The 23521-nt window shown below is 43.0% G+C and overlaps 2 protein-coding genes and 1 long non-coding RNA gene across 6 annotated transcripts in view; 1 reads left to right on the plus strand and 2 right to left on the minus strand.

The window, feature by feature from the left end:
- The window catches only part of YAP1 (Yes1 associated transcriptional regulator), an 82740-nt gene extending 80819 nt beyond the window's left edge, over positions 1-1921 (minus strand). The window contains exon 1 of one of the 3 annotated variants that reach the window (XM_042839288.1): positions 1604-1921. In XM_042839288.1, the coding sequence (XP_042695222.1) occupies positions 1604-1921 (318 nt within the window). The remainder of the gene's footprint in view (positions 1-1603) is intronic. The other 2 variants (XM_042839289.1, XM_042839290.1) reach the window with 2 other exon arrangements.
- LOC122171597 lies at positions 1625-18253 on the plus strand. 2 transcript variants are annotated; one of them, XR_006172026.1, is made up of 3 exons: positions 1625-1732; positions 5244-5405; positions 18091-18253. It is a non-coding gene; the product is annotated as an uncharacterized LOC122171597 (long non-coding RNA). The 2 variants fall into 2 exon arrangements; XR_006172027.1 differs by lacking the exon at positions 1625-1732 and adding an exon at positions 2905-2966.
- On the minus strand, positions 2888-22996 carry CFAP300 (cilia and flagella associated protein 300). Its single transcript, XM_042839291.1, has 7 exons — positions 22887-22996; positions 22434-22515; positions 20472-20544; positions 16116-16282; positions 13783-13955; positions 7575-7641; positions 2888-3013 (listed from the first exon to the last, which is right to left on the minus strand). The coding sequence occupies exons 1-7, from the start codon at positions 22994-22996 to the stop codon at positions 2888-2890; spliced, it is 798 nt and encodes a 265-aa protein (XP_042695225.1).
- Positions 22997-23521: the final 525 nt, after the last annotated feature.

Genomic DNA, 23521 nt, shown 5'->3' on the forward strand with positions numbered 1-23521 from the left:
TTTTTTGTGTATTTATCAGTTAATTAAATCTCACAGATATCCCAGAACAACACGGCCACCTGCATTAAGATGCACACAGCAGTCCAGCCACACCTCTCCATGCCGGTATTGCACCATACGAGGCCCCACTTACACTCTCCTATGGGGACATTTTGACACATCTGTATGTGAACACAACATTTTTTACACTGGAGCAAGCAAGCTTACTTTTACATTTAAGCACAGTGTAAGAGATGCAACTGTATGGAATTTGAGGAGCTTTAATTCTTGAGAAAAAGAGAAGTAGGAAGTCCTTTCCTGATTAACAATATTTTATGTCACACATGAACAAACAGGGAGAACTGGAACTATCAAAAGATGGCCAACAATGGAGTAATGGTTCTCTGCCTTCAGCTGGACCTCAAGGTTGCACTGTTGGAACTCCCGAGTGGGATGAGAACTCAAGGAAGGAGCACACACAGAGAATGCGGAGCCAAAAGTAAAAGTGCAACACCTGCATGAAAATTAAATGTTTTCTGAACATGATATTTAACTGCAGGTAGATACTGTGTTTACTAAGACACAGCAACAAGTAGCAGCTGAGCATGTGCAGCCTACACTTCTGCATAGCCAAACTGCGATACAACTCACACCAACGAGAGCAATCTGAAGGAACCCTGTTCACTGTTGGATTCAGAGTGCAATTAGGAAGTCTGCAGCTCAGAAGCGAGGAAAAAAACCACAGGAGCAGCTCAGCCCCACCCCTGCTATTCCCTCTCCGGTCTCACGGTGCGAAGGCCGGGCTGCTTTTCGAGTAGGTGGGAAATGAATTAACCCGTGCCGCGGCACGAAGCGCCGGGAGCGGAGCCGCGATCGCAGCAATAGCGAAGGCCTTCGCGAAGCGGGCGCCGCGACACGGAGCGACTTTCGCTCCGGCTGCACAGACAGCGCCAAGGGGCCGACAACAAAACCGACTTTGCAGCTCAGAAAGAAGGTCGTTACTTCGCAGTTACGGCTGAGCGGCACCGGGGAACGGCGGCGGAGCGCCGCTGCCCTCATCGCGGGGCACGCGGGAGCCCCGCGGCCGGAGCCGACACAGCGTGGCGACGAAATGGTGGAAGAGCCACATCCATATTGCTTGGGGAAAAAAAAAAAAAGTTTGGCACGGCCTCACGACACCCCCCACCGGCGGGCCGTCCCGCAGCGCGGATCGGAGCCCTCCATCGCGGCGCTCCCCGCACCGCTCCGAGGCCTCCCCGCGCCTTTCCCCCCGGCCGGGCCGCGGGGCGGATGCGGAGCCCGAGGGCCGCCCGGAGCCCGGGCCGGGACGGTGGCCCCTCGGAGGGGCGGGGGGAGCGGGGAGAGGAGGAGGAGGAGGCGGAGGAAGGCAGCGCGCAGCCGGCCCGCGCCCCCCGCCCGCACTGAGGGCGGATTCCCGCCCCGGCCCCTTCCCTGCCCCGATTCCCTGCCTCCCTGCCCCCCCAAACACTCACACACACACTCACACTCACTCACTCACTCACGGGAGGAGCCCGGCGGCGGCGCGGAGGGAAGGAGGGAGGGAAAGAGGGAGGAGGGAGATCGGAGATCGCGGCGCAACGCCGGGCCGGCCGCCCCCCCTTACCTGGCGGGAGTGAGCCTTGGGCTCGGGCGGCTTGAAGAAGGAGTCGGGCAGCTTGCGGAGCCGCATGGGCAGCGTGTGCGGCACGTTGGCGCCCTTGGGGTTCATCACGGCGTTGAAGAGCGCCTCCAGGTCGGTCTCGGAATCGCCCCGCACATGGACGATCTGGTGCCCCGCCGGAGGGGGGCCTGCGCCCGGCGGCTGCGCGGCACCTCCCGGAGCTCCCGACACCGCGCCCGGGGGCTGCGGGGCCGCCTGCTGCGGGGCCGGGGGCTGCGCCGCCTGCGGCGGCTGCTGCGGCTGGGGCTGCCCGGGATCCATGGCTGCGACGGGACCCCCCGGCGCTTCCTCGCGGGGCTCGGCGGCTCAGAGCGCGCGGGGCCGGCCCCGCATGCCCCGCGCCACGGCTCGTCCCGCCGTCCCCGGCTCTTCCTACCCCTCGGCGGGGACAGGCGAAACGGCTCCGACTGCGCGGCGCTGCCCCGAGCCCGGCCCAGCCCGGCCGGCGCCTCCGTCCCGGCGGCGGAAACTAACTCGCGCAACACTCCAAACAAAAGTTCGCAGTTACGCCCGCCCGAATCGCTCTCGGCGGCCGACTCCGCCCCTCCTGAGCCCGCCCGCACCGTATCCGACCGAGACGGCCCTGCGCCGCGCGGCCCTCCTGCTCGCGCCCGCCCGCACCGCCTCCCGCCCACCGGGCGCCGCGGAGCACGGGGAGCCTTCCGGCCCCCCTCCCCTCACGGCGCGCGGCTCGCGGTCTCCTCGCGGCCGGGCTCGTCCCGCCGGCACAGCGCCGCTCTCCGCGCGCCCGCCCGCCCCGTCTCCCTTCTATTGCCCGCCCGCACTTCCCGGTCGTGGAGGCGCGCCGCCAACCACAACTTTTATTTCTCCCTAACTTCTCTCCCAACTTCCAAGCTCCCGCCGAGGGGGTGGGGAAGAGCTGCGACGCTCCCCTCCCCCGCCGCCCCGGAAGGGGACAGCCCCCCTCTGTGGGAGATGGGGGGGGGGGGGAGAGGAGAACGGGGGAGCGCGACGCCGCCCGCGGGAGCGAGGCGGCGAGGCGCCGGGCCTCGGCCTCACCTGGCGGCGGGGCGGGGGAGCGGCCCTGCAGCTGGAAGGGACGCGCGCGCTGCCACATCTGGAGAAGTTACTTTTATTAGATTGGCCAAAACTCGGGAAAAAGTAAGGAAAGACGCAGGAGGGTCAAACCCCAGGAAAACAGCAGCGAGGGCCGTGCCTGACACGCGCCTCGCACGAAGCCTTCTGTCACCGCCCGCCGCGCAGAGCTCAGGGCGCGCCGCCCCCGAAGCGGTGGTACAGCGCGTGCACGTGGCGCCGGGCCGGGTCCAGCAGCAGATAGCAGAAGGTCTGGGCGTGGGCTGTGCGCGACGGGTAGCACAGGCCGCTGCTGTCCTGAGGGGAGGGAAAAAGCGGCGGCGTTACGTACAGCGTGGGTCCCGCCGGGAGAGTCCGTGAAACCGGAGTGCGATGCAGCTTTATGCTCAACTCCGACGACTTACGGCGCAATGGAAGGAACGCTGTGGTTTATGGCAGTAGCTTTTTGTCTCCGTTACAATACTCACAGTACAAAATGCAGATCATCAACCTCGATAACTTTATAACCTTGTGATGAACGCGATGTTAATACAAAATGTAGAATTAAGCACATAAGCGTAGGATTGGAGCCTGAAGTCCAGCTGATTAAATACACAAAGATCCCATCATATACCATTAAAATACAAAACATAGGTTTGCATATTAACGCATAAAGCCCTTCTACCAATGATTGTTTTTCACTTGGCACTTAAGGAAAATCCCTCTGTAATGCTTTGAATGTCTCCGAGCTGTTACTGAAAGCAGTTTGTGTGCCATTGCTCACAAAGTATGCGAGGAGAACCTGGACACCCTGCACTGAACCCAATTCTGGAAGAACTCCTTCAGCTGACAGCAGGCTGCAGTGGGTCCACAGGTCAGCACCCACTTCTGCTGCCCGGCTTCCCCGGCAGCACAGCCCAACACACAGCACAGCCCAGGACCCTGAGGGGATTGTTTGGAGGTTCAGTTGGTTGGGTTTTCATGCATTCAGTCTGGCGATTGAGCAGCCAAAAGATCAAGAGATATGTAGCTCACACATCATGTCTCTGAAAACACAATATGGTTTCCTCCTGCCCCACAACACCTTTTTGGACTAAAGAATCAGGAAAGTTGCAACCTTCCCTTTGTTTATCACTGTCAGCTCAGAAGGAAAAGATTTGGGTTCTGATTTCTGCTTCCAGGACCTTCTGTGAAGTGTATCCAGTAGCTGTTGCAGGCACCCCAATTTTGCTCCTGTTATTTCAGAGGATGAAACCCCTGCTATACGCTGTGATGTCTTCCTTTGAGTGATTATTCAAGACCATAAATCTTAAATTAAGATAAGCACCACCATAAAGCATTGTTGAAGACAGGTAGAGATTTGAGATGTGTATTCACAGCATTTTCTGATGGTAGGCAAATGCTGCCAGCTAAAAATAGCATTCTATTTTTAAAGAACCCAGCACACAAGATCCATAGCTGTCAGGTTTAGACACCTAACTCTTTATAGATGTTTTATGGGGATCCGTGTGTATCAGATACTGGATTCTCTATTGCAGTAAAGAGAGCAAGCTTTAAGACGTAACATCATTCAGCATCACAGTGCCTTGGAGTGTAACCCAAAAGTGACCTCAGCTCATGCACAAAACAGACGTAACTCAGAACACTGACATTGGGATACAACTGCTAGTTACACTTATTTGTATTGCTTCTGAAGATCCCAATTAGCAGTCCTTGCTGAATCAATCTCCACTCCTTTTTTTATTGTTTAAAGGCAGCTGCTGCGCACCGGAAGTTTACACATCAACTTAAGAACAAAAATAATTAAGTTCTGATGGTATTTCACAGAATCACCAAGGTTGGGAAAGACCTACAAGATCACCCAGTCCAACATCCACCCATCACCAATAGTTCTCACTGCACCATGTCCCTCAACACAAAATCCAGACGTTCCCTGAACACCTCCAGGGTCGGTGACTCCACCACCTCCCTGGGCAGCCCATTCCACTGCCTGACCACTCTTTTAGAAAAGTAGCATTTCCTAACATCCAGCCTGAATCTCCCCTGGCACAGCTTGAAGCCATTCCCTCTGGTCCTATCACTAATGACACGAGAGAAGAGGCCGACCCCCAGCTCACTGCAACCTCCCTTCAGGAAGTTATAGAGAGCAATGAGGTCTCCCCTGAGCCTCCTCTTCTCCAGACTGAACAATCCCAGTTTCTTCAGCTGCTCCTCATAAGCCCTGTGCTCCAGACCCCTCACCAGCTTTCAGGAAATTCCAGAATATAACATACCTGGGATGAGGAAAATAATCTAATCAAGTTATTAAATCTGTCCTAGTTAGTTAGGGGGCTATTTAAAACAAAGAAACAACAAGAAAAAGCACCTAAAAGACTTGAATGTAACAGCACTAGAACGTACTAGCGTTACTCTGATCATTATAGGAAGGGGTAGGTGTACGTGGACTAAGAGTCATCCCAATTCAATCTGCAGTTTGGTTCAGACATGCAGTGGATGTAATAGCTGATTTACTGATACAGACTAGGATCTTTTTGTTTTTAATTCGTAGGCATACAGGTAATCTGCAGATGGCTGAAACGTGCAGCATAAAGCTGAAATAAGGATATTGCTGAGCATCTCAGAACAGCACCGCTTCACCGTCAGTTTAAAAGAAGTGTTGAAGGAGCCATTTATCACACCGATTCCCAGCACCGCTACAGTTGGGGTTCAGGTAAAGAAATTTGCATCCAAATACTTCAGCTATAAGACAGTTTCATTTTATGCCAGCACCAGAGCTTACTCACTCTTGCTAGTGTTTGCTCACAAGATTCAAAGTATTTCTCCCATGATGATCGGTTCTACAAAGTTTTGATGCCAAACAGATCTACAGACATTCATAACTACACCCTACCACTCTGAAATACTGAGATCCGACTACTCCGTTCTAAACTGCTTTTAACCATGCCATACTCCTTTCATCATCAGTTTCCATCACTGTTTTTGATACGATCACACTACCCAGTTCTGTATCTATGGACACAGACTTGTTGAAAAGGAGGCATGACTCACAATGTTCATACAATATTGTTGACAGCTGGTTCAACCTCTGTATTACCCAATTTTAGTGGTGTTCTTTTTTTAGACAGTTTCCTAAAGAAGGGCTTACTGGCCACAATGTAAAAACCAAATAAAAGGAAAGCGATGCTGTCAAGATGACATCATATAAAATACTTAATTTCTGATTCCACTTGCATTTCTGCAAACAAATGAAGTGTATTTATTTGTCCATTTATTAATTCAGTTTGCAAAGATCAGTTTGGACACTTCTAACTTACTGGCTGCTGTTCAGCTCACTTTTAGCAGAACAGCTTTCTTTTACGTCAGGCTAAGAGGTTACACCCATTTCTTTCAGATGCAAACCAAGAGAATACGGTTTGTAAACTGTTACCTCAGCATTAAAATGATCCCACCTCAGATTCTGAGTTCATTTGACAAAATAGCTGTAAATTATCTACTGCAGAAATAGGTCATCTTGAGTGAATGTTTTCCTCAGAACCACACAAAATTGTGTTCTGGTAGGTACCCTGCCTGGAATTTCCAAGTAGAGTTTTAGGAGTTTGGGATCACAGAACCACCAAACAGCCCAGAGCTGCTTGTCTGGGACTTCTTATGTTCTGAGGGAAGATTCTTCAGGATTTCTTTAGTGGAAAGCAGAGTTTCCAAGTGCTCTTACCTCACAAGTTTACAGAATATGCAGTAAAAGCCAAATTTCCCCCTATGGGAGGGTGTCATGCTCTGTATTTATCCTGGGTTTTCTTTTGCCCATCCATTTTGTTTTCAAAATGTTGCTGAAGGTTGCATTTTTTTTTTTTTTTAATGCTGATGATATTTGATGCATGGCAAATACAGCTAAAGAAGCTCTTAAATATCTAAGTATCTACCAAAATACAGGAGTATGTAAAGCACACATCAATGCATTTGCCAAGCAAATGGGAGAAAAGCAGTAATAAAATATCAGAGTTTGGGTTTTTTATGGTATTTTTTTTTACTGAAGCCTGCAGCCTGGTAGCAAGATGAATTGTGATCCATAAGTAAAGTGCCTATTTGTAGAAAACATTTCAGAAACCTTTTTGAATTACACACAGTACTTAAAAGACGATGACCCACAAATGAATAACCGGGCTATTGGTAAGCCAAAGGGAAGTTTGTGCAGTCTGAAATGACATCAGCTATTTCTTTTGGATGTGGGAACATTATCTGGTTACGTATTCTGGTTACTCAAGGAGGCTTTGGAGTAGTAACAATTAAATTACGGATATGCTGAATCCAGTGAACATGCAACCAGTTCTCAAATTTGTTGTGATGGCAATCGTGATGATTTTGCAAGAGAAACAGAAAGGAGTGAGACTTGTCTACAGAGAGGAAGAGAGGTTAGTAGACATCTCGCTGTCCTCAACCTTTTGTACACTACATTTCCTTGCAGTCTTTACAGAAACAGTTGCAGTACAGGCTACTCATACAGCTCTAGAAACATTTCTAAAAACAGAACCATACAAAAGTCACGAGTAATCCTTATTAATCCTTATTTCTATCTCAAGTAGATCTAAAAATAGAATTACTCAGTCCTAAATAAATATTTTTTTTTTATAAACCAGTTTCTGGATGACTCTTATGACTTGAATTGTAATCCAGTAAACCTATTTTTAGAGAGCTGGTGATTATTGATGAAGAGTTATTCAAGAGTGCAAGCAGGATGAGATCAGGCACAGAGTTCATGAATTAAAAAACAAAACCAAAAAAACAGCTATGGAAAAACAACTCCTTAAAATGTAATATGTGTAAATATAAATTCATTATTTTTAAGTTATGCATCTTCTTCCAGCCAAAAATTAATACTTACATATGCAGACACTCTGAAGACAGTAGAAGTAATGCTTATTTCTTTTGTTTCAGGATTCTTTTGAACACTGAAATACAAGGGAATGATACATACTTAATATTAATCACAGGAATCACAGATCATTGCAATCCTTCACTAAATACAGTTTTAACACACGCACTGTGTAATATATTTTTAACATACACACTGTGCCTTGCTCAGATTTGATCAAGTTCAAATTAATGGTTAAAATTCCACTCATGTTACACTGACCATGAGAAGCCATATTACTGCTCTTAGACACCATGGATATCATGACAGCTGAAAACTATAGAATGAAAATGAATCTGGTCATCTGAGGTTGTGTCAGTGTTCTCAGCTACTAAATCTCAGCAATATTACCAGGCCTAAATTAGTCCAATATAAAATTTGCATTCTGACAGCTAAGAAAAGTCATTCAGCTAAACATTTTTTAAAGATCTTTTCACATATTCTTCATGAAAAAGCTGTAATGTAAACTGCATGTTAACAGGGACTACAAGAAGCATCAGCAGAATTTATAAAGAAATGCAAACTTAAGGTTATCTTTAATTAACATATAATTGTTTAAAATTCATTTTTAATCCTTTAGAATGTCGCATATACAGACAGCTATACAAATTAGGATGGTATTTTTTTCTGAATTTTCGTATTCCAGATGTGCTGTGAAGACTGACTTTTCTTCCATCACCATTACCAATACTAAGATATTATTACTAGCCAATTACTATATTACCAACACTAAGATGTTATTGCAGAGAGGCCAATTACCTCAGTAATGTATTTTAAACTGAGATATCTTAAGATATGTTACTTTTCCTCAGGTCTTCTTTAAGTGATTCTTATATTTCTTTTTTAGTTAGCTCACACACTTCTATCAGTTGATCTGATTGCACAGATTGCTGTTTAAATTGATGCACCGTGGAGCAGTTGAGCCCTTACACATTCCATATTTATACAGTTCCCAGAATCTGCTGAGTGTCGGCCTTGTGACAAACAGGTTCAGTTCCTGGGAAAGGTCAAAAAATAGCCAAATTGCAAGAGGGTGTGTTAAAAGCCCAGTTGTCCACCTAACCAGCTCCAAGCTATGACAGCAGTCCCCTATTACTACTGCTTTCACAAAGCTGCTTTTTACAAGAACAAACAAAACCCAACCCACGTTATTTTTTTAACCAATTGAAAAATGACTTCAACTGATTTCATCTGCAAAGTAATGACAGTTGTGGAGGAACTAAGTCTGTATTGTGAAGCAGTTCTTTCCTGTGGTGAGTCAGTAACGAGGCTTTCTCAGAATTTTTTGCTGTAACTCACATGTTGATATACACAACAGTGGATTAAGACAACAGTGCTGAAACTGGTACTGGCCCCAGTTGTCTGCCTTACCACCCCTCCAGAGATTACTGTCTTCCCAGCAGCGACAGCTCAACTGGTTCGTGACTCAGCTTCTGAACCACTGCAGTTTACAGAGCAGCATATTAAGATAAACTAAAATAGATGTCAGTTTATGCTAACATGCTGGGCTGTAAACTGCAGCACCGTGTCTGCTGAAAGGGTGACAAGTTTCTGACCAAGGTACAGCAGGTCTGGGGCTCAGCGACTTCTGCCATATACATCCAGCCTCAAAAACTACCACTGTTCTTATGTTACTCTGGCTTCATTTTCTTCTATCTGAAAACTTTCAGGTTCCTTAAATTTTATGTTATGCATAGGATACCAAAGCACAGGGTGACAGAGAGTAAATCTTATTTATTCCATTGCCTGGAGAAATTCTCCCCGTTTGCTTAGCTTCCTGTAAGCCATGTTTATTTCTAATGCTTTGGTTAACTTTTAGGGCAAAATAATATATCTGCCAAAATCAGATGAGATTCTGCTCTTGATAGCTCGAAAGAAGCCAGGATGTTCCCTCTGACAAGCTCTGCTGTGTGGGGGTTATTGGTTTTGGTTTTTTTTTCCTAAAAGATTTTAGAAAAAGAATACCTTCTCTTCTTGAAAAGAACAGGATTTCCATTAAAACACTGTCTCAATATCCACTTTGTTCTTCCAGATTGTTAACTCCTAAACCATTAATCGAAAATGGAAATTCCTTTGTCATTGTAATGTGCACCTATCCTCTGGCTACGATGAGCAAACTTCCTCATCGGGGATCAATTCACTTTGAGTTCTAATTACATTCTCACCTTACTCACTGGCAATGTTTTATTAGGCTTTCCAACCATTAAATAAACAACCCAGTGCTTCACATAAATTCACTTATCACAGGGGAAAGAACACAGAGGAATAAAGAGAACAATACTGAGAAGATACGACAGCGGTTGTCACCAGAAAGCAACAGTGTCAGAAAAGACAGGACTCAGGTACAGAAGACAAGATTTATCAATTCAGAAGATCACAAAGTTTAACAGATGATGTTTTCATTGCCCCACTTCTGCCACGTAAATGAATTAGCCAAAGCAAAAATGCTACAAATGTTTTTAATTTCTTCAGGTGACATAGACATGACAGGCTGAAAATCAGGATGGATTTCAGTTGGTCACAGGATAATTACTGCTGTGTTTGTATCAACTGTGAGTAAATTCATTGTGAAAAAATTACTCTTTTTACAAAACAGAAAATCTCTTAATACTTTTATTTGAAACTTCTTAGCTGTGCTTGTCAAATATCTACAGCAGTTAATTTCAAAAGATTATCAAATTCTATCATAATAAGAACATATGCCTGTGAGTGCTTTAGGAAAACAAAATGTCAAGATGCTTTAGGAAAACAAAATGCTGACTTTATTTTGAGCTCTGGTGCCTTGCAGTCAGAACTCAGGATCAACCAGAAGAAACTAAGAAAAAGAAGCAGTAAGGACTCGTAGGAGGTCTGCCACTCTGCAGATCCTGCAGAAGTTACACTTTTGTGGTGCTCTTCATATCAGGACTCTTCTGCTTAAGAAAAAACTGTTGTGGACCAAGCACCAACGTGTGTACATGTCTACAGTTATATCACGATTTGACTAAAGCCATCGGTGCCAGGCAGTGTTTCAACACACATTCGCTAACAGCCAGTAATTATTGTCCTGTCCATTTGTTTTCTACCAAGCTCAGGAGCTGCCAAGACAAAAATAATTTAAAAAGAGTACAGTCCGCAGAATTTCTTAACACCATGATAAGTTTTCAGTATCATATTTCAAAGAGCAGAATGTATCCAATAAGATTGCAATCCAGGATGCAACAAAAGCAGGCAGAGGGTAGCTGTCTAGAATAGAAGGATTTAAAAATAGTTGGGCTTCGACAGAAGTTTGAAGGTGAACGGTTTGGTTAAAGAGTTTAAAGGACCACTGCTGCTGTGAACTGTTGTTTTTTGAAACTACAGAGATCATAAGGAAGTAATTTTAATTGCTTTACTGTATGGTGTTATTTGTGCAAAAAATGAAGTAAAAAACCGTACAGTGCAGACTGGAAATCAGAAATCAATTCAGTCAAAATTGGTGTACAAGGGTACCTCTTCAAAGCTGCATTATTCACCCTTTAATGGCTTTTTCTCTCTTAATAAGGTAGTAACAACAGCAGCAACAACCACCTCACATTCTGGATAAACTATGGGCAGGATGAAATGAAGGAAAGGAAGAGATAAATGTGACTGTGATCTGGGAGAGAAGGTCGGAAATGTCAAGACTGAAAGCTCCTCTGGTTAGACATGAACTTAATATCAAAGGAGCAAGATAAAAGATTCAGTTATCTTGTGACTCACTTTTTCAACTGGTAAGCAGTGCAAATACCAGTCCCTGGCAGTGAGAAATCGACAGACACTGCAGGCACGAAAATGGAGAGACACACAGTAGATAAATACCAAAGAACAGTTGCATCATTAGGAGTGGATAGGTGTATGTTAAAACTTTGATGGATAGAAAGCAAGCTGAAAACAGTAAAACAAAAACAAACAACGTTAAATAACAAAAAAACAAACAGAACCAACGAACTAAAAAAAAAAAAAAAAAAAACCCAAAAAAACCAATCAGACCTGGAAATAGTTTATGCTATTATAAAGTAAAGGGAAGATGTAGCACAAAGAGAAAATACCTAAAGGGGAAAATAGGGAACAGGTTGAGAAAATAGAAAAAGCAAAAAAGGTGAGGGGCTTTCCCTTTTTTGGGGGGGATTTGGGGACTGGATAATAAGAACTACTTAACATCCTTGTCAGTTTACAGGAGGAAAAGGAAGGGAAAAAGGCTTAGGGAGACATGAAGGGAAAGATGAGGAGTGGCTCAGAACAAAACTGACATGTTCAGGAAAAACAACAGCAGCCAAAAGAAGCAAGAAAGTGAATGGCTTGGTTTAAGTCAAGAGATATTCAGGTGTCTAAGAGTCACTGGCTCTAATCCTTTCATCTTTGTTCAGATAGAAAGATTTTATTCTTGTTTAATGAAAGGCATTTTAAGAACAGATCTAATGAGGAATATAACTTACAGTTTGTTTTCTAATGTTTATGTGTATAATCTTAAACAGGAGATGAAATAACAGTTGATATTCAGACCATTCTAAATCACAGAATCACAGAAACACCAAGGTTGGGAAAGACCTACAAGATCACCCAGTCCAACATCCACCCATCACCAATAGTTCTCACTGCACCATGTCCCTCAACACAAAATCCAGACGTTCCTTGAACACCTCCAGGGTCGGTGACTCCACCACCTCCCTGGGCAGCCCATTCCAACGCCTGACCACCCATTCAGAAAAGTAGCATTTCCTAACGTCCAGCCTGAATCTCCCCTGGCAATACAGCTGAATAGAAAAGAAATCCTACTCTAAGTAATTTGAAGTCTTTGTATGGTTCATTCTAATACATTACAAAGTACAAGAAGTCTGATAACATAAATACTTTGTCACATTTCAGAGATCTGTAATTGTTTTCCATTGCTTAGGTTCACATTGTTCTTCATGTCCCACCAAAATTTAGTAAGAGTAGTAAAATAGAGAATAAGAATATAGTATAAAATTTTTGTAGTATTAGCAATGACCTTCACATTCCCATCAGCTCAGACTGGAAAGAGTCTCTGCACAACTGACCATTACGTTCCACTTTCCACTAAGAAGGAAGTAAGAAATGTTGCTAGTTAAAGAAGTCCTCGTATGGGAGAAAAATGGAAAAATGGCTTTTTTTTTTTTTTCTTTTCTGAATTGGCATCTCCAGTCAGTCATATCTAATCTCAATCACAACATATGTTAACAATTCTATACAGCAGTCCTGGCAAAAAATGTGAGTGTTAGTTCACTGGTTAATCCTAACAGTCAGATTCTACCATCCTTATTTTTACAAAAAGTATATTATTGGAATAAAGCATGCCAAAATCCATTTTTAATTTAAAAAGCAATAATTAGATGGATTTACTAAACATTTCAACTAACATGTTTCAATTTTTAAATCCTAAAACAGAATAGCTCAGCAGTAGTGCAAGGCTATCTACCCGAGACCAATTGTTGACGTTTTAGCAATGACAGTGGGAACACAACCTAGTTCCAATGGCATGCAACGTTTTCATTAGAGGACTATAGAAACAAAAATCTTTAAAACAAAAGTGAAATACAAAACACCGACGGTCATTTGTGTGATACAACAAAAAGATTCTACAAAGGACAGCTGCCATTATAACTGCATATATTTTGCCACTGAACTACTACCATTGTTTCAGAGTACTTTAATAGTTGAACGCAAATAAGCTTGCAGATTTATTAAGCCCTATGTCTGAAGCAGTAATGCACACTTAGAATCATAGAATCACAGAATCACAAGGTTGGAGAGGATCTACAAGGTCATCCAGTCCAACCGTCCTCCCATCACCATTGCCACCACAAGCACTAAGCCACATCTCGCAGCTCCTCATCCAGGTGCCTCTTGAACACTGCCAGGGACGGCGACTCCACCACCTCCCTGGGCAGCCATTCCAGTGCCTGACCACTCTCTGAGAGAAAAAGTTCTTCCTCATGTCCAACCTAAACCTCCTCTGGTACAACTTATGGACTTCTCCTCAGATCCTGTTTGTTGCCTGGGAGAAGAGGCCAAACCCCTCCTCACCACAGGAAGTTGTAGAGTGCAATGAGGTCTCCTCTGAGCCTCCTCTTCTCCAGACTGAACAATCCCACTGACTGACACAAATACCTATGCACAGCACGCACACACACAATGGTATAAAAGTGAAAACACTCACCTCACCAAGTCTTTATATAAAGCCTTTGTAGTTTCTAAGTATGGGCCAAGTACATCTTCAAACTGGCACAGAGTTCCTCCAATACAAAGATGTTTAAAAAGACAGAACAGAAATTCCTTGCGGTCTGATTCACTAAATATGTCATAATGATCTGAATCTTCCAGAAGCAAAACCTTATGAAACAAGGAAACAGTAAAAGTAGTAAAATAGACAAAACAGAAAAACCTTATTTGAGATGAAGTATATAAACAGTACAGCTACTTTGCTTTATGTCATACAGAGTTTGTGTTCATATAAAATATATGAGGTAGGGATGGAAGTAAGTGCTTTTTTCTAAATGCTTCTTTCAGTTATGTTTAAAATTTGTAGATGCAATAAGAAGCAGAATCACAGACTGTCAAATTTGTGCTCATGAGTTCTAATGGAAGACCCTTCAGGAGTCCTGTAATACATTAGTTAAATGCTCACCATGCAAATGAAACAATCAATAATCTGAAAATAATCTGGCTATTTTGGTCAGTTGATCAGTGTTGATTAGTTTGCCTTTGGTAATTTTGACCACATTTGCTTTTTGCCTCTAAACTTACACAGTTAGCTCACATTCCTAGAGGAATCCCAGAGGAGATCACTGGAATTCACAGCACTCTTTACTGCCAATTCCAGTGAGCATTAATCTGCAGTGCAGATAAGCAAGACATGCCATCCAGTTGTTTCCATGTGTCCCATCTTCTGCTCCAATATTATGTGAACACAGAGGGTCTTGCAAGATTAGTCCCAACACTGCCAGCTGTATGGGTGGACAGGAACCGTAAGAGCACGACTAATGATTGAGTCACATCAGCCAAACTGCAGATAGCAGCACAGATACAGACAAACAGGTCTAAGATAGATTCGAGCTTAGTGCTGTGTGGCCCTCTGTATAACATCATTGCATGTCTGGGCAAAAAAGGGCCAGGACAACAATCTCCTTCTTGGCTGGAATAAAAGAAGCCATGGCGGGTAGGAATGAAACATGAAGTTTTGCAGCTGATGCCCCCTACAGTCTACCATCCTAGAGTGCTGACTAATTTAGCCTGCGGCTTTGAAGTTGATCGTGGAAGATTTTGACTCTTAATTCTTTCTGCCATCTTAAGTCTTATGAGTAGGAGTCATCATTTCTAACAAACAAACACGAATCTTTCAAATTAAAAAAGCAGCCACGTGGATATCTTCCAAGGGAAGGAAAGTGAAAAGAGACCAAAACTCCAATTACTTATTTTAAATGTTGCCTCTAACTTTATTACATCAAATACACTTAATTTTCAGAAAACATTTCACACACACCCAACTTGTAAGTAAATAGAAAGTATTTTGAGCTGCTAGGCTACAAACCATAACTGAAATTCAAACCTGAGCTTGAGATCTCTCCTTTTCCCAGAACTTTACAAGACAGACCAGTATTTCAGGTCACATCCTGTAACCAGTGTCACTGGTTCAAACATATCGTCTTCAAAGGATTTGCCAAGTGCAAACGAGTGCAACTCTATAATTATTAAGTACTTAAGATGATTATATATACAAGGAAGAGCAAAATCCAGTTCTCCCACACTGTGTTTTGCTAATGCTAAACAAACATAAGTAATAAAAATTTGTTTTAGCTTATGAAGTCAAAAGAAACACAGTGAAGACATATGTTGATTAAGATAGTGACACTCTTAGATTCTTTTCCAGAATCATCTGCTCTCTGACAGCTCCAGTGGAATGTGACAAAAAGAATTTTTACCTTGCAGGCCTGTTAAGAGTTATACGTAATTCCAGTATTGCACTACAAAATCATTTTCCTTTTCTTAGTTTTCTCTCCTCTGTTTCAGCTCAAAATATCACAATACTTTTCACATATGATATGGTCAGCATTCCTAGCCAGGAATGCTTCAGCATGTAGCTATCGAGTGCATACAATTTCATTAGCTGGAGGGACAGTTGGGTGAGCCTGCAGGTCTGGGCACCATGGGACTTCTCCCTTGGCACCATTTGTCTTCCCCATCTAGGATAAAGAGTATCTGGATTTCTCCACACACACCCAAGCAGTGACTGATTGTTAAAAGGGCAGGTGGAAGTTGTTTTTACCTTTTTCTCCCACTTACAGAGGGAAGAGGGCCCAAGTGGAAAACAGCTTCATGTCTTGACACTCTCGGTTACTGCAGTGCCTCAGTCATTTCTATCACATGGTAATGATTCCCATTTTTATCTTCAAAGGCATCGCCCAAAAAAAAAAAATTCAAAACCCTGGAAACATGTCCTTCAGTATCTAACAGAATCACAGCATTGTAGGGGTCACTCACTGCAGTACTGACCTTCCTTAATTCATCAGAGATAAGGATATCATCGTAATATTCATCGTAACATTTTACAATGACTCCATTTTCTCTAACAATTCCTTCAGTGTAGAGCCGATCAAAAAATGACATGGAAGTCTGTGTACAGGGCACTAATGTAGCTTCAATTTTCGTCACTTTGGAATCTGGAATAGAAAGGAAAGATTCCCTTGAAGCCTTTTGTGATAAATTAAAAAAAAAGAGGGGGGTCTATGAACTGTAATGCTTCTAAGCCCATGTCTCACTTCCTTCTGATCCTAATCTTTGCACATGTCGCATAAGCTAACATTTCTCTTCCCTCTATGTTTCCAACAATCCCTGACGTTTCTCCCAGATACTATCCATAGAAGTTATTCATAGATTAATTCAGATCAGCATTTTGATTCATAAATCCATAGAATTCCTACCACCTATCCAATCCACTCTAACAAAAACAATTAAAGAGGAGCTTGAAAATATGCTTGAAAATATGTTTATTTGAGCTAAAAAAGCAAAACAAAAAAAACCCAAAAAACAACTTGCATGTCAATATGATGTAGAGAAAGTGAGTTATAGTGAAATGCTTGGTGTTTAATTGCTTAGCTTCACATCCAAAGATATGATATGAAAAAAAGGTACCTTTGGTTATTAAAAAACAATAACAAATGTTTTGGACATTCTCTTAGCTGCCCATACAGAAACTATCAAGTCAAATTACACATCCGAAACCGTCAGATGGGAAAAGCATGACTTCAGGCCTTATAACCTAAGGGGAAAAAGAGGTTTTTTTCTTCACCGATTTATTCATTTTCACTAACTTCCAGTCCTTTACCCACAGGCTCCTCTAACTTCTAGTGCTTTGGATTCCTTTCACAGGAATAGAAATTTAATTTTATGAGATTTAAAACAAGCTAAATCAGCCTCTAACATAGAAACTGTTCTGTAAAGACCTATGAATCAAAAACCGATTCAAGATTAATAAAAATCAGATATCAAATGACTTGAAATAAAGGAGACATATTTTCCCAGTTATTCAGCTCAAGTTATAAGAAACTGAGCTATTACAGGTTTTTGTGTTGGGGAAAGGGAGAGGGTTTGTGTCCTATTCAGTAGTTCAGAAAAGTAAACTGCAAGTGGAAAAGTTCGAATGCGCTGGAAGCCCCTATTCTCCATCTGAGACTTGAGAGTTGAACCTCGAGATTCAGAATTTCCTGGAAAAGAGTGACCAGTTTTACAGTGTTATAAAAGTGAGCCATAAAATAGGAAGAAGAGATGTCTTGAGAAGTACTGAAGCGAAACATCTTAGTTCTGGGACATCTATAAAGTGCTGCCAAAATACTTTTAAATGAACATGTCACATACATGGTATAGGGGAGATAAACCCCAGATCAGACATATCTAGAATTCGTCCAATATTTAAAAAAGATTTGTACCTCAGGGAAACCTTGTGCAACTTACTATTTACAGAACAGCTGATATAGAACATACAGAAAGCAAGTTCTGTACTCAGTAATAAAAAAAATGGTACTTCAAAAGTAAAAGGTGAAGCGTGACAGTGTACAGTTTCTATAGGTTCAAATGACATCTAGAATTTTTGTAAATGAAAACCTGCAGCAGCACTCTAAAAAATACTGATTTAAGATTGCCTCTCAGATTATTAAACCCAATTCCAAAGACAGAAATCATTAGAGCTTCAAGTTCCTATCACAACTCCGAGTCTTACCTAGGGAAATACTAAATTTTTACTTAGGGGAAAAAAGCAAGCATCCCTATCCCTTTGAAGATAACTTTTCAAGTGTTAATTGAGCTTAAGCAGATACAGTCCTGCCCCCTCAGACTGCTGACAGGTGCAAGGCCAGTAGTGTGTCAAAAGAAAAAACACTATTTAGTTTTCATTGAAGCTATTTAAAAATACAAGAGACGATACATAAGTGGGAATGCATCAAATGTGTTCCTTGTGCTGCTTCTATTTTAGAAATATGAGAGTAAGAGACGAAGGAAGCTTAAAGCACATGAAGAACTCTCATGCACTCTGCTACAGGATTGGGAAGAAAGGAAAAAAACATCCCTACCACACAGGCAAAAGGGCACAGTGTGAGAAGAAGTGATGAAGTATCTGTCTAATCAGAAGAAATAAAAGAGAATAAACTTGTTTCTTTACCTGAAGTGTCACTGAGAGAAATACTGTTGTGGGATTCTACTGGGAATCCCAACACGTAAGGCAGCTGATGAGAGAGGGATGCTTTGCTCTCCCCAGGGAGAGCACCACTATTTGATCTAACAGATGGAGACTGAGGACATTATGGTCTGATAAAATAAAGGTGAGGATAAAAAGCAGCAGAAAGGGAATGAAACTGAGATTGGACAACAAAATAAGAGCGATAAGGAACTTTTAGAGACATATTTTAGAGAAAGGAGATGGACAAGTAACAGAGAAGAGGTGGAGATAAATATGAAAGTGAAACCACAAGCACTGAATTCATAAAGCAAACACATTCTCATTGAGAAGGTAACAGGGGACGGCAGCCTGAAAAATGCAGAAGGATTATGAAAAAACTCTCCTTTGTAAAGCAACATTACGCTGATGTTTTATAGAAAGCTGACAGATTTTTTCCGTGAGTCTATAAATAGTTTCAGCCCCAGCTCATGCTGGGGAGAAGGGAGAGGTTGCTAAGAACCAACATAAAGCCCGCTCACATGGTGCACCATCCCCTGCAATGAAATCTCACTGTTTTGTTTGCAAGACACTAAACACAGTATTAGAGTCAACCTATATTGTATCATTTTCTTCAGATTTTCCACAAAGCAATGAAATCCAATTTCTGACGTTTCATTCAGGAATAGGAGCTTTTTTTAAAAAAGGTACTCCATACTGGCAAGTAAATTGTGTATCTGGATTAACATATCGGAGTGTCAGAAGAAAACACCAGATGATTTTGTACCTCCTACTCAAAGCAAATTCTTACTATATTTTCAAAAAATGCACAAGAAGACTAAGTATAGAAAAATGTGCCAACATTCCTCACCAAAAATAGGCAAAGAAAGGGAAGATGAATCTTTAGGAGCAAATGGGGTATACCAGCTGTTCAGGATTTAAAAAGGGAACTCCTCCAGTCCTCAGAACAAAATGCTTTACTTCTGTACAGAGGAAGACTGAGCAGAATCAGGAGTTATGCTGAGATACTTGGCAAGCAACCCTCCGCTCTTAACATGAGGTATGTAACCTACTGACCTTCACTACAGGCTTGACAGATAGTCTACAAAGATTCTTGTCCAAAGCAGGAAAAGATTTACCCATGCTTTGAAACATATCTGTCCTCTTTTTGCCTGACAGAGTGAAAAGGAGGTACCTGAATAGGAATGTGAGATTTTTTTTCCCCCACTTCTTATGCAATTTAATTGTTTTAATAGCCAGATAGTTTGTAGTGGGGAAAACCTGTATTCCAAATCCAGAGACAAAATGGAAAAGCTAGAAAATTCCCAGTGCCCTGTGAAATATTCACACACAGTAAATTATTTGCAGACAAGTCAAAAGAATGAAGGACTTCACACAATACCCTTCCAAAATATTCCTATTAAAGAGAATCACTTTGGAGATAGCAGAGCTCACATTACATAAAAAATCCCATCATGTTATCATATGCAGTTTCCATGACATTTTTTCATTTACATAATCAAAAATGCAATTTCAAGTGTTGCTATAAAATTACATGCTATTTGCTTTTGGACCTTCTCCTTCACAGTCTCACCTGCATCTACAGACATAATCAAGCATTATAGGTATATAATGATATGGTAACAAACAAGAAGTCAATTTTATGCCACAATTGCAACTACAGTAACCTATCATACGGATCATCCTCTGTGCCTAGGTAACTTTTACTGTAGGGATAGAGAGCCCTGAGCTTGTCTAAATACACTATCTAATCTTCTGTTCATTCAACTTTAATTTGTAAGAGAACAGTAACCTACAGCCCTAAGTTAAGTGGCTGCATCTACTGAGAAGTGTCTCTCCTGAAATGTTATCTCCAAATAAGGTAGAATCATAATTCAGTTTGTTCAAATGAAGAAGAAGTTGATAATGTCTGCATACACAGTCAGGTGAACTGAGCAAAAATAGCTTTAGTAGCTTGTTTTATGAATCAATGCAGGCATCGAGGAAAAAATGTGTAAAATTTGACAATTTAGTAACAAACTAAATAAAAATCCTTTTATTATTTAGGATAAGAAGTCATTTTAAAAGTACTTCAATCAGATGAAGATACAGATATATGAATTGTCATTATGAAGTGGTAAATGAGCAGAAAATAGTTGCAACACAGATATTTTTAAAAGATTAATTTATTCTAAAGTTACCCAATGTAGTCCAATGTCCTGAAGCTGAGAGCAACTTTAAATTGGAGATCACATTCTGATCATTAAAAAACGCCTATAATATTCAAATAAGAGAATAAGAGTTAATTTAATTAAACACAAAATCATCATAGATAGTGCCATAGATTCTTTCAAAACAAACTGCAGGGATCCAATTAGTAAGTACATGCTGTGTGATCTTTCAGTTTGATACCAAATACCACCAGATACCAATAACATAATTGGGTATTTTGCATCATTTGCATCAACATAGATACATGTTTCTGTAACTCTGTGTAGCTCAAGTCCTTTATATATGCCAGATATCCTCACCAGCATCTATATGTGTAATATGAAGATTTTACATTAAGGATTTACAATCCAGCAACAGACAAAAAAGATTAAAGAAGTCCTTGGAAGTTCAGAAAAAGGAAAAAGGGATGAAAGATTTCTACATCTGCATGGAATGCTTTAGAAATTAAAAAAAAAAAAAAAAGAAATGCTAAAATTTACATTTTGTAAATAAAGTTGAAGCGTGGTCAAATGTAAACAGATAGAAATGATTCAACAGATGCAAAATACCCAATTATGTTATTGAAGGGATGGAAAAAACATCCGACAGTGAGATTTGAATACTGCATCTTAATAATTCATATCAATAAAAAAGAAAAATGCATAGTATTGTTGACAGCCAACAAGTTTAAATGATAGATAAGTCAGTTAAGAAAACATATAGTTATGCATATGTTCACAACCAGAGTGAAAAGTCACTAAAAAACTGCTAAAGAAAATGATGGATTTTTCAGTCTCCACATCATCAAATCTCTTTATCACCTTTCAGGGACACAGAGAGATCAGACTATGTAAAATAATGTTTTTTTCACTCTCAGTTAATTGACAGCTACTGAGAATTTATCATTTCTTAGTGAAATTTTTAAACTTTTAATTCAAAAGAGACAAGCATTGAAAACCTAAATGCATACTTGGAAAACTTCAATCATTTGCAATGTTTTTCAGTGGGAGATGAAATATTGGTATATTTCCATCTGAATTCCTTTAAAATACCAAGAGGCCCAATTATTCAACCAAGACGGCAATAGAAAGTAGACATAAACTGAATAAAAAGTTTCTAAGTCAACAAAGTTTAAAAAAAAACCCAAAAACATGCTGTTTTTAAAGTCCTAGATGATGATTTGGGTAGATGTCAGGCAGAGGGCAGTGAGGCTGTGGCACAGCTGCCCACAGAGCTGTGCTGCCCCATCCCTGGAGTTGCTCAAGGCCACGCTGGATAGAGCCTTGGACAGCCTCAGCTGGTGGGGAGCAACCAGCCCATGGCAGGGGCGTAGAACAAGATGATCTTTAAGGTCACTTCCAACACAAACCATTCTGTGATTTTTTTCTACTCGCAACCAGATGAACAGATTTGCAGACAAGTCGAGAACAAGTCAGCAAGATAATTGAGTCTCAGAAAGCCGAAAGCTCACAAATCTACCATAAATGAAGGTATCCAGTTAATTTAAAAACATCACAATTTTCAGAGACGTGGTACCACGCCTGGCTGCACTGTGTATTTACCAGTGCACAGCAGTCACAGCTGTGAGCTAAGAGACAGACTGCACGTAAGCTGTGTAAAGTCAGACCTCGGGCAGATTTCCCAACTTGAAGTGTGGTGGCTAAAGCCAGCATCCAATTCAGATTGCCATTCCGAGGCTGGAATAACTAAACTGTTCCGTCTTAGAACAGAGTAACATGAGGACAGACTGAAATACTTTCAGAGAACAGCACAGTTAGCCCACAAAACACGACTTCGGGCACCATGCCTCCACCACCTGCTTTCAAGGGGAAAGCGAGCAGGCAGGGAGCAGTAACACCACTCCAGCACTTTTCATCTCGTCGGCTTCCAACAGGTATCATTTCAAAGTGGGAGAACGAAAAGTGTTCAATATATAAAGAGCTCAAAACTACCATAACGAACTCATCCTTTTGATAGGGCTTAAACTGCTGGTCGAAGCTGAACGCTTGTGCTGCGATACTGCCTTGCATTGACCTGAAATGGAGAAAACGAGCAGCAATATCGCGCACAGCACTGGCTGTTTACCGCGCCGCAGGCCCGCCCGGGTGCGTCGCTCACTCGGTGCTCAGCGCACCGACCGGACTCGAGGTTTTCCTCTGTCCTTTCCGCCCTCACCGACACCCCTCACCGCTCCTCGGAGGGGAAGGCGGGCGCGGCGGCCGCCCGGCAGCACCGCGGGCTGCGTCGGGCTGAGGGCCGGGGACGAGCAGCGCCTTTCGCCTCGGCGCCAGAGCGCGGCCCCGCGGAGCCCGAGCCGGCCGCGGCCCTCCGCGCCACACGCGCCTTCCCCGCCTCTCCCCACCGCTCTGTCCGTCCCGGGGCCCGGCGGGCCTCCCCCCTCCCACCATTTGAGCAGCCGCTCCCGGACGTCCCTATCCTGCAGGCAGGGAAAGGCTTTCTGGGGCAGGGGGCGGAACGCGAAGCCCGCCGCACCCCGCCGCTCCCCGGCCGCCATCCTTCGGCAGCTCCGCGGCGGTTGCCATAGGGACGGCGCCGCGCGGGGTGCGCAGCCGCCCGCTCCCGCCGCGGGGCTCGGCCCCGTAACGAGCGTTCCGCCGCGCGCCCGTCCGCCCTCCCCCTGACGGGATTTCTTTCGGTTTTCGTTATAAATCCTCCCAGTTCAACGTCAGTCCTCTCCCCCGTTCCCTCTACTCCTATCTGTGAGCCAGGAGAACTCGGGTCCCGAGTGGAACCCCGCGGCTGACCGAACCCCGCAAAGAGAACGAGGAACGCCCTCAGTCGGGAATGATGAAGCGGTGGTGAATCAGAGCTTCTTCCCACTTCCCAGAGTGTTGAGCCATCTCAGAGAAGTGAGGACGTGCATCCAGGCTTTTCCCAGTGGGAAATTGAAAGGCAGGACGTTGTTACCGAAGGAAGTTATTTTTAATGCAGAGACACCCGGAAAATGTGGGGGATTTCCTGCCCTCGGCAGGGACACCAACGAGAGCTGAAGGCTGTTGCACATCTTCTGCTACATCCT

This window comes from Centrocercus urophasianus, unplaced genomic scaffold, assembly GCF_019232065.1.
Source record: "Centrocercus urophasianus isolate 14NV4802_14NV808 unplaced genomic scaffold, USGS_Curo_1.0 seq_9, whole genome shotgun sequence".
NCBI lineage: Eukaryota > Metazoa > Chordata > Aves > Galliformes > Phasianidae > Centrocercus > Centrocercus urophasianus.